The sequence below is a fragment of the Apostichopus japonicus genome, chromosome 9 (genome assembly GCF_037975245.1).
Source record: "Apostichopus japonicus isolate 1M-3 chromosome 9, ASM3797524v1, whole genome shotgun sequence".
NCBI classification, from domain to species: Eukaryota; Metazoa; Echinodermata; class Holothuroidea; order Aspidochirotida; family Stichopodidae; genus Apostichopus; species Apostichopus japonicus.
In genome coordinates this window covers 17,434,292-17,447,458 of record NC_092569.1, presented here as the reverse complement: position 1 = coordinate 17,447,458, position 13,167 = coordinate 17,434,292, and the positions used below count along the sequence as shown (strand labels likewise).

The 13,167-nt window shown below is 35.9% G+C and overlaps 1 protein-coding gene across 2 annotated transcripts in view; it reads left to right on the top strand.

Moving 5' to 3' along the window:
* LOC139973101 (brefeldin A-inhibited guanine nucleotide-exchange protein 1-like) overlaps positions 1-9,020 on the top strand; it is an 80,972-nt gene extending 71,952 nt beyond the window's left edge. For both annotated transcript variants that reach the window (XM_071979513.1, XM_071979512.1), the window contains exons 32-36: positions 721-863; positions 1,614-1,791; positions 3,118-3,256; positions 3,869-3,986; positions 4,515-9,020. In XM_071979513.1, the coding sequence (XP_071835614.1) occupies positions 721-863; positions 1,614-1,791; positions 3,118-3,256; positions 3,869-3,986; positions 4,515-4,646 (710 nt within the window). In that variant the 3' untranslated portion in view covers positions 4,647-9,020. The remainder of the gene's footprint in view (positions 1-720; positions 864-1,613; positions 1,792-3,117; positions 3,257-3,868; positions 3,987-4,514) is intronic.
* The last annotated feature ends 4,147 nt before the right edge of the window (positions 9,021-13,167 follow it).

The following is a 13,167-nucleotide window of genomic DNA, read 5'->3' as shown; positions in this document are numbered from 1 at the left end:
TATATAATTTGTTTCAGATAAAAGATGCATCCATGAAGAATGACAAAAGTCAGGGACTGAACTTGCTAAAATAATTAATATGTAGTCAGTGATTCGTAGATCAACTAATATTTATAGTTTATTTCCTACGTTTGTGATATCCATCACTTTCTATTGATTATATTGTTTTGTGAAGAGATAAACAAAATTGTTTGCATTGCTTATAGTGCTTGCAAACTTTCCATCCATTATTCTGTCTTATTTCTTGCTTTCATTTAAATTTCATGCTTTTTGGTGAGCTTGCTGTCCTGGCAAGATATCATTGCTTTGCATTAAGAAGTATAGCCATGATACAAGGTCCAAAAGATTGGCAACATGGCATAACAATTTATAATAAAGATATGATTTAACTTGGCAATAAATTTATTTCCGAACAGAGCTTTGAATCACTTCTTTGCTGATATTTTTAGAGGAATGAAAGTTATTTCTTTTCAAAGGTAGACTGCATTCTACAAAAACAAAAGAGTGAAATATCAGATTAAAGCAGATGACAAGAAGCAGAAAAGAGAGCAATTGGTTGCATATGACATGAGCAAACAGTTGGGCTAAGGTTAGAGAAAACCATAAGAGCTCTTGGTGAAAGATGGTGGGATTGGTTGCCTGGATGTCATTTCAAATATACCTTGCAAGTGTAATTTACATTTTTTCCTCCCCTTTTCTCCCTCCATTTAATTTTCTTAGAATCTCCATCCGACCAGAAACTGTTTTCAGCGTTACTTATTCAATGCGTGGTGCAACTTGAACTCATACAGACAATAGATAACATTGTCTTCTTCCCTGCCACCAGCCATCATGAAGATGAGGAAAATCTTAGAGCAGCTCAGGTCAGTGCTACTTAATAGAACTAATGCACATTCTCATCATTGGAGAAACCTGGAAAATTGTTTATATGTAACGATATATTTTATATCTTGGAAAAGGTGTAAAGAGACCCGGGAGGTTCCAAGAATGACATGTTATAGAGTACACCAGAGACGGTCTTTAGTGGTCAACAGCCAGAGTGTGTCTGAGTACTTTATTTTCATTACATCATTAAACACAATACATTGGTATGCATGGCCTTGCATAAGGTATGCACAGCTGTTAATAATACTTAGGGTGGTGAGCACATGATCTACATATTGCACACAAACTTCTTTAATTTGCATATGTCACTAAACTCTTAATATATAACAACATCCACCCCTATTATGACCACCAATCTGGTGAACTTCCAACAAAGACAGTCACTTGCATTTAATGGTTTGCTTTGGTTCATTCAAAAGCCAGCATCCAGTTCTTAGATTTTTGTTAATACTTTGTCCCAGAAAGAAAAGAAAAACTTTAAAAAAATACCTTTTTTTTTTTTTTTTTTTTTTTTAGATAGCTTCTTTTTCTACTTTCTTTCCCCATGTTAAAGTCACCATTCAGATCCTCTCAAGTTCTGCTGATTGCCTTTCATAAGATAATATGCTCTTGCCCAATCTCTGTAAATAACCCCCAAGAATATTTTAAAGACCCTAAACAGGATTGTGATGCCCAGTTTGAATCCCAGGGATTTGACTCAAAAAATGTCCTTTCTTTACATGTTACAGAATTATTCTGATGAGGAAGTTTCCAGTTTAACAGAGGTAGAGGGTGAAGAGAGAGGAATGTACCGGTTCCTTTCTACACCTCAGCTGTTCAACCTCTTGGACTGCCTTCTGGAGTCTCATCAGTTTGCGAGAGACTTTAACAGCAACAATGACCAGAGGGAAAGGCTAAGGATGGCAGGTAAGGTTGTAGGCTCCTATGGTTAAGAGCTTCAGCAGGTTTCAGAAGCCTTAATATGTAGACATTCTTTGATAAAATTCTGCCCCTCTGGAGAATTGCATTATTGGCATCATGCATCTATTCTTACCTGCTTGTCAATCTGTAAAAAGTTTACACAACCAAGTTCACAGCTGAATGTAACTGTTGCTGCTATTTGTGAACTAAGAATTTAGTGTTTGAACATGGAATAGATTTGTGGTTTTTTTGTGCCAACATAAAGGGAAAGAAAGAAGCCAAAATGATGTGGGATTGAACAGTTATAAGCAAGAAGCATTATTGTATACCATCTCGCCTCTCTGATTTGCCACATGTTAATGATGGTTTCTAGGATTTTTTAGATTTTATGATGTTCTGTCGCGTTGGTTTTTAGGTTCTAGCTTCAATTGGAATTTTCAATTTTCAGCATTCAAATTGTAGATTTTGTAGTCAATCTGTTTCATTGCTTAACACTTCACCAGTGCTTTTAATCGTTTTTCGATCTCATATTCCTGTATATATCTGTATATGGTATATGTATTTACTGTTTTATGTATTTACTGTTTAATGTCATTGTATATTCTAGATTGTTTGTAAAGCGCACAGATGCATCGGGCGTAGTGCGCTATATAAGATTTTATTTACATTACATTACAAGAGAGAGCTCTCTGAACATGCTGTTCAAAATCCCTACCACTGACTCATGTCAATTATCTCTTAATGCTGTTCAAGATATAATCAATTTGTTGGAAAAGTCAAAACGGCCAGAACCACAGCTAAATTTATTACTTTTTTTGTTTGGTTCCACCCCAAATCAGGCACTTGCGGTCTCTTGGTTACGAAAAAAGGAAGAAAGGGAAAAAAAAGAATCTGTGGACTGAACATGCTTATTACGATTTATTGTAGCCATCTTGTCTAAAGGTTCTAAATTGAAACAGCTAAAGTGGGCTTCTCAAAAGTTATATTTATAGAATCGTCTACTACTGTGCCCCCACCCCCAACCCCCACCCCCATGACCTCATTTCTGTTGACAAGATGTGTGATGTAATTCCTGCATTCCCTAACCTTGTGGGACACTTTATAAAAAAATCTGCCATGATATTAGCTATCAAGCTTCATTTCTGTTCCACCTTAGTTGAATGATTCTTGTCAAACGGTTAATAACTCAAAGTTTCTTATAAGCTTTCCATAATAATATTTGCAAATTCATCAATGGATCGATCCCAGAATATCCAGGTGCCACTGGACTCTACTCGGAGGACAATGAGAAACGTCTCTCTAAGTTTGACATCTTTCGTTTACTGTACCCAGGTTTCAGAGGGAAGAATAAACCAAACCTCTCAACACAGGAGACCTCTAGTCTGGCTTGCTCCATGAGACTACTCTTCAAGATGTATTCCGACGAAAATAGAAAGGATTATGAAAACGACATTGACTCAAAACTTGCAGAGTAAGTTTCCACCTTCGAATGATCTGTTCTGCAGAGTACCAGCCATATGCAGACAGATATTCTTTGGCTGTTGATATCTTGATACATGTACTATATACTTTGTGCATTTTTCAGATACTGTCATTCCCAGTTTTACTGTCAAACCTCTCTTGATTATTATAAGGTAACCATATTTTATCCAAAGGAAAGGGTACAAGCTGGCATGACCTTGGGAAGGTGTCTGAGTCATGGCTCCACCTCCCTGTGTGCAGAAAATTAATTTGAAAGGTCACTACATGAAAATGGTACCAGATTATGAAGTTCAAAAGGATGATCAGAAAGGTTTCAAGAGTCCTTATTGACAGTTTGTGCTCAAATTGGGAGTAACTAGATTGTTAATTGAGAAAACTTTCCTCTCAGTTTATTACAACTTTGCCTGAAGTACGTTAGAGTCCAGATATATTTGTAGAACATTGTAAGTCCACCAAATGTGGTAGTATATATAGATGGCAAAAAGAGAGCTTGTCAATATTTCTCCTCTGAGTGTGTGTGTGTGTATCTCTGCCTGTTTGTTTATCCAATTGTCTATTTTCATTGAGGGTATTGTTTTCCCTTTCTCTTTTATCATATTAGGGTTACAAAGTCTGCTTTGCAATACTTTTTGAAATTGCAATCTGAGAGCCACAGAAACGCATGGAAATCTTTACTGGTCTTAATTTTTACCCGAATTCTTAAACTCCCGGATGAAAAGGTAAGTTGTACTGTTCATTTTAGGAATTCTAGAATGGAATTGTCAAGGACTACTCAACAATCCTTTGCAAGTTATTTCTGCCAAAATTTGAAATGTGTACATGTTACAGGGCCTGATGTGTGTCAAGTATTCTAAGACAATGTGTTAAACTGTTAATCCAATTAACTCATAAACAGATTAATTAGTGGGAAAGTTTCTTTTCCTCTCTTTGTCTCTCCCTCCAACTTAGGCTTTGATAGCTCAGCTGGTATATTAAAATAATTTTTTGTTAAGTTGGGTCACTTTTTCAATTCCCATTCTAGACAGATATTACTTGTTACTGTTGGAAAGTACTATACAAAGAAAACCATGAGAGATTGAACAGCCTTTAGAATGTCAAGGGGGTAGGATTGGGGGTGGGAAGGAATTCTGGTAATGTAAGATCCAAACAAGTATGTAACCAACAAACTTTGGACCAAAGCCACAACATTTCCATTGACTATCACAAACATTGGAATATTTTCTTCCTGTTTTGCCATTTTTCCACAGTTCAAGAAGCATGCCTCCTATTGTTACCCATTCCTCTGCGAAATTATCACTTTTGATCTGCGACCAGAACTCCGTGCCATCATCAGAAAGTTCCTTCTGAGAGTTGGCCAGGCCTACCACATATCAGATTAACTCTCTCTTTAACTTGAAGCCCATGGTCATCATTGTATGATGTTTTTTGGGGGTTTTTTTTTTGCCAGTCAGAGCAGGGAAAGAGACACATAAAACTATGTCAATGGTGTGTATTTGAAAAGTGACATCCATAGGAATGTGTGTGTTTCAGGATAGAAACAACAACATTTAGATTGATATATTTTCTTCTGAAGGAAAACTTTACAGAAAACTCTTCTTTTTTTCTTTTTCTTTTTTTGAAAATCATGTTTTCAAGAAACAAAAAAAAAATTCATTGACATTGACTTTTTGAAATTTCCTGCTCTTTTTCATTTTTCTGTTCCCTCTTATTACTCATGGTAATACCGCATATTTGAATTCACTCTCCTTTGGTTAATGCAAGGGTAGATGAAGGAAATGGAACGAGGAAATATGAGCAGAAAAGAAGAGTAAGAGGAATACTCACAGAAGATATTTTGGCTAAACATGCCTCTTGCTCCTTTTGAAAAGTGCAAAGTATATTTATATATATTTATATCAAAAATAGTTTGGACTATACCAGGGGATCTCAATTAAATTACTATTAGGGCCAGAGAAAATCATTATTTGGAGCAAAAGGGGTAGGGAGGGGGGGGGGAGATGGAATCAAAATCTTACCCATACCTATATCAAGTAATGTGCCAGGGTAGGCTTGTAAGATGCTCTAGTTTATGGCCTTAAGGTTCTGCATATCTGATTAGTGCAAGTCTGTCTGCAAATGGGGTGTTTGTGTTTGTTTTTCTCCCAAAGCCAGATTGAAATCTTTTGAGGGAGACATTTGGTCTTCTATTTGAGAACCCCCTGGTCTACATTCTTCCCACTGGTAAGTATTGACCTTGTCAGTAAATTAATATTTGTTCATTAAATTTGAGTTTATCACCTGATTTTATCAAGGAGGATATGTATATTGCTCCTTTGGAGTCAGAAAATAGTCATATTAATTTTCATAAACCAGCAGTAGTCAATCCTGTTTTATGGCAGTGGGTGAAATATAGCTTTCCAGAGGGCTTTCTTTGTTTATATTGTTTGAGAATTGGAATGGCTTAGGACTTGTTAGGAAATTATTATTATTTAAAAGATTTTGTGTTGATGGTTTGAATAGTGGCTACATGTTGTTATACTAAACAGCTATTGTGTTAGCAAGACCCTCCCACCCTGACTTACCCATGCCCATTCATGGCCTCACTCTCCCCCTTCCCCCCCCCCCTCCCCAACACTCTCCTTTTTTTACCATTAATGCATATAGTGTCGAAACGAGATTATTAGAAATAACGAACAAGTTGGAAAACGGAGTGATGTTGTAGTTTTTGTAAATAACAGTTTATCAGTTGCTGACAGTGCAACTTGTCACTTATTGTCAAGTTTTGGTTTTGTGATATTTGTTTACATTATTGTTATGGTAGAGGTGACAACAAGCATGGACCTCCTCTGTGCATATGTGCTACTATACTTAATCATTCTACATGAGGAAACTTTGCTGTGCTATATGGCGTTGGTAAGCATTTACACTAGTATATCAGTGACAGCTATTAGGCAGGTTGTAATAATAATGTGTGATACATATCATACTCAGATAAAATGCTAGCAAATTACAAACCATGACTCAGCAAGATTGCATAACTTTGCTTTACACTGCAGATAATTTCTAAGAGCAAGTACAAGTTAATAATTTAATCAGTTACCACTGTCCTGTGAGAGATAACACTAATATGATAAGTTTGTATGCAAAAAGTCAGTTGTTGAGAAGCAATGCTAGAAGACTTAATGGTTGATGCTTTAAGTTGTATGTATGAAACAATGGCATGAGAGGGAGGGGGGGGGTGGGTGGGGAAGCAACGATCTGTAGATTTAAAAGTCTAATTTTTTTCAGACAAACTAGGAGTTTTTTCATCAGTGCGATTCAGTTTAATCATGATATATGGGCAGTTGCATTTGGAATAATAAACTTTAAATATGACAGATAATACTATGTTAGCAAAACTTGGTACGTCATTGTTGAGAGAATTGTTCTGTAAGTTGTTCTTTACTAAACTTGGAGATAAAAGTACCTTGAGGTAACAAGGAGTAGACAGCAATCGGTTGTACAAGTTATTGCAATGGGGTCTTGGCTTTGTTCTGGTAGTTGTACTCAGATTCTCACTTGTGTCCACAGTATTTTGGAAATCTTCAGAAGATACTAGCGCGTTCTCTGACTTGTTCTTAGAGCCCTGATATGACATGACGTACCCACCTATTCTAAAACCTTCTATTCGTCATTTTCTTATACTTAATCGTTTTCAAGGTTTGTACCCAAAAAGAATCTGACAGCATTTTTGTTTCTAGATCTTACATTCTCTTAAGAGGATTGCAAAGTCAAAGTTTCAAACAGTGTCAAAGTAATATTAAGACAAATTCTGTATATGCTTAACTAGGGGGCAATGTATATAAACATGGGAAGCGTGTTCTTCAAGAAGGCATTGCCTACCAATGAGGCAGTACCTTCCCTTATAACGAGGAGGGTTGTGTTCTTTACTTTTGTGGTCCGCCAGCTATGTGGCAGGAACTAAAAGTCGCCCACAAAAAGGTTTCTTTGAGCCGCAGGATTTTGCCATGCGTTGGAAATTTATGATCTATTTTCGGAACTTGCCAACATAGATGCGTAAGATTGTTTTGGATGTTTAGTTCTTAGTCTTCATACATTCTTAGCATTGAGTTTTGGGCTTAGAAAACATTGTTGGACGGTTGACCTAAGACATGTTGGGGGAAGTAGGGAAGGGTCTCCACCCCCCCCCCCAAAAAAAAAGGAATCTGTTATCACATTTAAAAACCAAAATTTAAATTACCAAACGCAGCTTGCAATTATCTTCTGAATTTCAGTTTTGTTAACTTACGCCATCTATCAAGTAAAAACGAAAACATGCAGAACGTGAATTAATATGCTTTATTCAGTTTTGGACACTGAAATTGTTTGATCCTATATGAATTTTGTTTTTATATTTCTAGACAGTTGGTATTGTGTTTAAGACTGGACTATGGAACACTCTCGCACCACCCCTCCCTCACACACACATACACATATTCATGATGTTTGTCTTGTTAATTATTCGTTTACATTATTCTTTGGTATGTGAAAGCAATTGACACAAAACATAAATTTTTAGTGCCAATCTGCATTGACTGGATTGACGTTTATGTTCTCGAGTATTGCATGGAGGGAAAGACATGATAAAACATTTCAAGTGTCAGTGGTATAAGGTTGTAAAATGTCATCATAAGCTGAAAATACTTTGCGTAACGCTGATAACTTTAAACGATCGTTGTTGTTAAAATTCCAATCCTCTGTTATACGAGAAAAGTAACAGATATAGGCTACGAAATTGTTAATGCCCTGCAATTGATTTGTTCTGATGGGAGGCCATTACTTAAAGGCATTGAAGACTCGCTCCAAACCGCGTGCGGCCATCTGAAAAAGTTAATTTTCTGTTGCTTGCAAGTGACGTTTTGTTTGTGTCGCTACAATATGCAGACAGTAATGAAACGTGATACCTTGTTATCTTTAGCTGGACCTGAGATGTCCATCGCTCTATCGTTTGTATACTGTGCTGTGGGTATTGACCGCAGCTGTATGTACTGTCAGTACACTAGTGTCTAATTAACGCAAGCTGTGTGTGTATTTTCTGGGATTGATGGTGGTGTTTAACACTTCTGTTACACCTCATTCGAAACTAGGTCAAATTACCGGCATAAGACGTTTCTTTTTGTGCGAGTCTTCATGCCCTTTAACGAAGAAGAAATGTTACAGCACATAATTATGACGGTGCATGATCTTATTCGTACACTTCATATCCCCAATACCATAAACCAGTCATCCTTGCGCCATCTTTCACAGTTTTTCTTACTCCATCTTTCTCAGTCAAAAACATTTTTTTTTGTCGTGACTGTTGTTAGAAGTACTTTGTGGAATTAAGTTTCTACTGGTTTGCAGTAACAATACAACTAACAGGATAATTGTGTTAAAAATACATTGTTTTTCATATAGACTTCAAATGAAATGTTAAAAGAGATGTCAAATTCATATATTGTTTTTTTTTAATTTTTTTTATTTAATATTTACTTTAATTTCCATTCTTTCATATGCAAGATATATGATTAAGTTTCATTGCAGAACTACCGTTTCGATATTCTTTCATAGATAAATGGATTTTAGTCAAAAGGTGGTGTATTTGTGTGGCGGTTATGAGCTACCGTAATGTTGAAATACATTTACGATGGTGGTATTTATGTATGAAAAATCTTGTAAATGGAAATTATAGAAAATTAATGATCTACGTCTAGAAGACAGCTCTGAATAAAATTGAAATCTATTTGTATCAAGTACTCGCATCCTGTGTATTTTTTTTAGTTCCCAGATTGTGTCCTATTTATTCATTATTAGCCATGTTTAACAATGTTTTTAAATCCCCGTAGAACAAACACAGAAATAAGATATTACACAAAATTGACAAATAAGGAGTATTGTTTTAAAAAAAATATATTGGAATTTTCGGTACCCCTCGGACCTTCGTCAGCAATACTTGACAGTGGAATGAAAAATACAAAATGTAACAATGAAAGTATGGGGCTAGGTAAGTGTAAGGGGCATTGCTGGAAATAGAACCAAATAAACCATGACTATACAGTAAGCGGATTAAGGAGCAAAGAATAGGAAGAACAAATTACATGTTTGTAAAACTGATAGCTGTTTAGTGGTCCCAAGTCTTTGTTGAGGCTGGTGATGTGAGACTTAATACGAAATAACCAATCGATTGCGTTTCGATTACGTTCAGTTACAAATTTGAAGGTTCGACGCATTTAAAATACATTTTAGGTATGTGAGAGAATGTCTATGAAGATTGAAATGTTCGGAAACGGGGAATCCTGCAAAATTATCACGAATAGTTTTTTTGTGATTATTAAAACGTAAGCGGAACAGGTAGCCTGTTTCACCTACATAATTCACCCCTTAACAGCTATCAGTTCTACAAACATATGTAATTCGTTCGGCTGAGACATTGCAACCGCGCCTGTAGCGCAAATATTTCTGAGGTGACCGTTCATGACCTTCACTTTAGGTAATATTTGAATGACACGATGATTTACAACTTGTATGCATATACTATTATTTTCTTACAACATTGTTTTGCGAGTTCTCGTTTTCACCTGGCAAGACTGGATATATCTAGATTGGCATTCTATTAATCAGAAAGTTCTTTATATGGCCAAAAAGTCTTACTACACCAATATGTTTAATAATAACAACCAGGATGCGAAAAGTATGTGGCGGTCAATAAATACCCTTTTACATGGTCGACAAGCTAATCGCACTCCTGAACAGATTAATTTTCAGGGGGTCAGTTTTTCTAATCCTATGGATATTGGAAACATTTTTAATGATTATTTTACTACTATTGGTCCAGCCACTCAACATAAGATTCCTAATGTTAATTCTCACTACAAAATGTACCTGCAAGCACCAGTTATTGATTCTTTATTCATTATTCCTGCAACAAGAGATGAGGTCCTTAAAGTACTTCTATCACTCAAGCCATCCGCTGCTGGTTTTGATGGTGTTTCTGCTATTATTGTAAAACATGTTGCCCATTCATTATGTATTCCACTCACATATCTTTGTAATCTCTCTTTTGAGCTTGGTGTTGTCCCCACATCTTTAAAAATAGCTCGAGTTGTTCCTGTCTTTAAGGCCGGAGAAAAGGAATCCGTGAATAATTATAGACCCATTTCAGTTCTCCCATGTTTCTCCAAGGTAATCGAAAAAATAATGTTCTCACGGTTATATAACTTTATTGCTAAGCATAATTTACTGTATAATTATCAATTTGGTTTCCTTCCTGGCCGCTCAACAACACATGCTATTTTACATTTTACTTGTAAAGTTATGGAAGCTTTCGAAAATAATCAGTATGCTTCTGGTATATTTCTGGATCTGTCGAAGGCGTTTGATACCCTTGACCATAACATTTTACTTGAAAAACTTAGTCATTATGGAATCCGGGGAACTGTACTTCAGTGGTTCAAAAGCTATCTTGCTGATCGTCACCAGTTTGTTGTTATTAATAATATAAATTCTGTTTCTAAGCCAATTAAGTGTGGTGTTCCTCAAGGGTCCATACTTGGTCCATTGTTGTTTATAATTTATGTTAATGACCTCTATAGAGCCAGCAACAAATTTCATATAATCTCTTATGCTGATGATACCAACCTGTTCTTTTCCAGTAATGACATTAATTTTCTATTGGATACTATACAGAATGAGTTTACATATATTCATGATTGGTTTTGTGCAAATAGATTGTCACTAAATGTTAAGAAAACTACCTCTATTGTGTTTAGTACACCTTCAAAGCACTTAAATCCTAACATTAATAGTATCAGACTTTGCGGTGTTGATGTTATGCTGTCTAAGACTACTAAATTTCTTGGGGTTTATATAGATAATCATCTTTCTTGGAATAATCATATTCAGAATATTTGTATGAAAGTGTCTAAAGGCGCTGGAGTTCTTAATAGTCTTCGCCAAATCATTCCCAGAAGCACATTGGTCACTTTGTATAATACACTCATACTTCCCTATCTTACATATTGTAATGTTATTTGGGGCAGTACCCATGCCTCTAGAATTCAACCCCTTTACTTACTTCAAAAGAGAGCCATTCGTTATATTTGTAATGCGGATTACCTCCAGCATACAGCACCCCTGTTTACTACTCTTAACGCTCTTAGTATCTATGATATAAATCGTTACTATGTTGGTATTTTTATTTTCAATTGGTTACATGATAGTGCTCCGTCGACTTTTCGCAACTATTTTCAGTTACGTAACGATCCTTATCCCAACCGTGCGCCAAATCAATTGACTGTTCCTTACTTTAGACTTAGGTCTGCACAACTTGGTATTCGTTATGTCGGTGTAAAACTTTGGAATTCCCTCCCTACTACTATTACTGGTTGTAAAACTCTGAACACCTTCAAAAAACGTCTTAAAGAGTATCTTATATCAAACTATCATTGATTTTGTATTTTCCTTTCTTTGCCATCTTTGTTCTGTTTTCTCTGTATACTTAAGCTTTCTTTCTATGTTTTATTTGTAAAGGGGTGTCAACGTAAACAAGCTCTGCAGAGCTTCTTGTTGGCACTCCTCAATCTCTTGTTCTCTTGTACATTTACCCACGTCTATTGTCATAATTGCATACTTTAATGCGAGAGATTGAAATAAAGTCTTATGAATTGAATTGAATTGAATGTTCATTCTTATTTAGCCTAGGAGCCAGGTCGAAGGCTAGATCTTTACAAATGGAATATAAAACGGAAGATAGAATTTCTGCGGGTGTTGTTGTAGACTTCCTTAACCCCCCCCTCCTCCTCTCCCCATAGTCAAGCCCCCCAAAAACGGCACGTATACACAAATAATCTTTAACTTTCATATTGTTGGATATTTTCATATACGCAGCAGATTCCTGTCATAAGAAAACAGTTTTTACATAAACTATAACATTCTCGTTATGCTCCAAGAACATTTAACAACCCATTTATCCAGATACCATAACGATTTTTAGTCTAGACTTCCATTTCCACTTACATAAATTACCACTGTTATTGTTCGGAAGTGTTTATTTGATTACGCTAAAAATTCTTTCCGCCTATTAACTTCCCCAAACAATAATCTGTACAAGATAAGAAACATAATAGAAAATCACGATTGAAAAGAGACAAATTTATGTGTGTCAAAGATGCAACTTTATTTTGGAAATGATAGCTAGTTTCTAGGTTGCTCAGTTAAGATATCTTACAATGTAAATATGCAAGTATGGATACGTTAGCACATAGAGGTTTATATTTGTTTTGTCAATGATACGACAATTGCTAGGTTGTTAAGTAGCCAAACGATAGTACATATAATTATGCACGTATGCAAATTTTGGCATCGGTCTTTATCTTTTGTGTTGTCGAAACTACGAATTTTCGCTTTTGTTATATCGATGTGATCATGTAATAACCGGCCTAAACACGACTGGGTAATATAGGGTTGGGTTCAGTTGCACACAATTTAGCAACATTCAAGCATACATAATGCATGCCGCGTAACCGTTATATAATTGGTAGTGTTCAAGAAAAATCATAGCGCGGGATGTGGGGATGTCTTGTATATGACAGGCAGAAAGCTAGCGTTCGTGATGTTTGAAAATAAGAAATATTTCGTCACTATTTTAAGAGTCCGAGAATATAAGGTCATAAGATACGATTCAGGCTCTAATCTAGCGGGGCAAGGATTTATATGTAGTGGGGGTATTAGATTTTTTGTCGTCCAGGGGAGGGTCTAATGGGACGTATGTCATCTTCCTTTCAGAACTCTTGTAAAATGGAGGGTGCTTTGATGTACCGGTGCTATATTCTGCAATTATTGAAGAAATGTTGAAAGATTTTCGACTGCATATATTTACTATTACAGGAATACTTCAGGAATCGT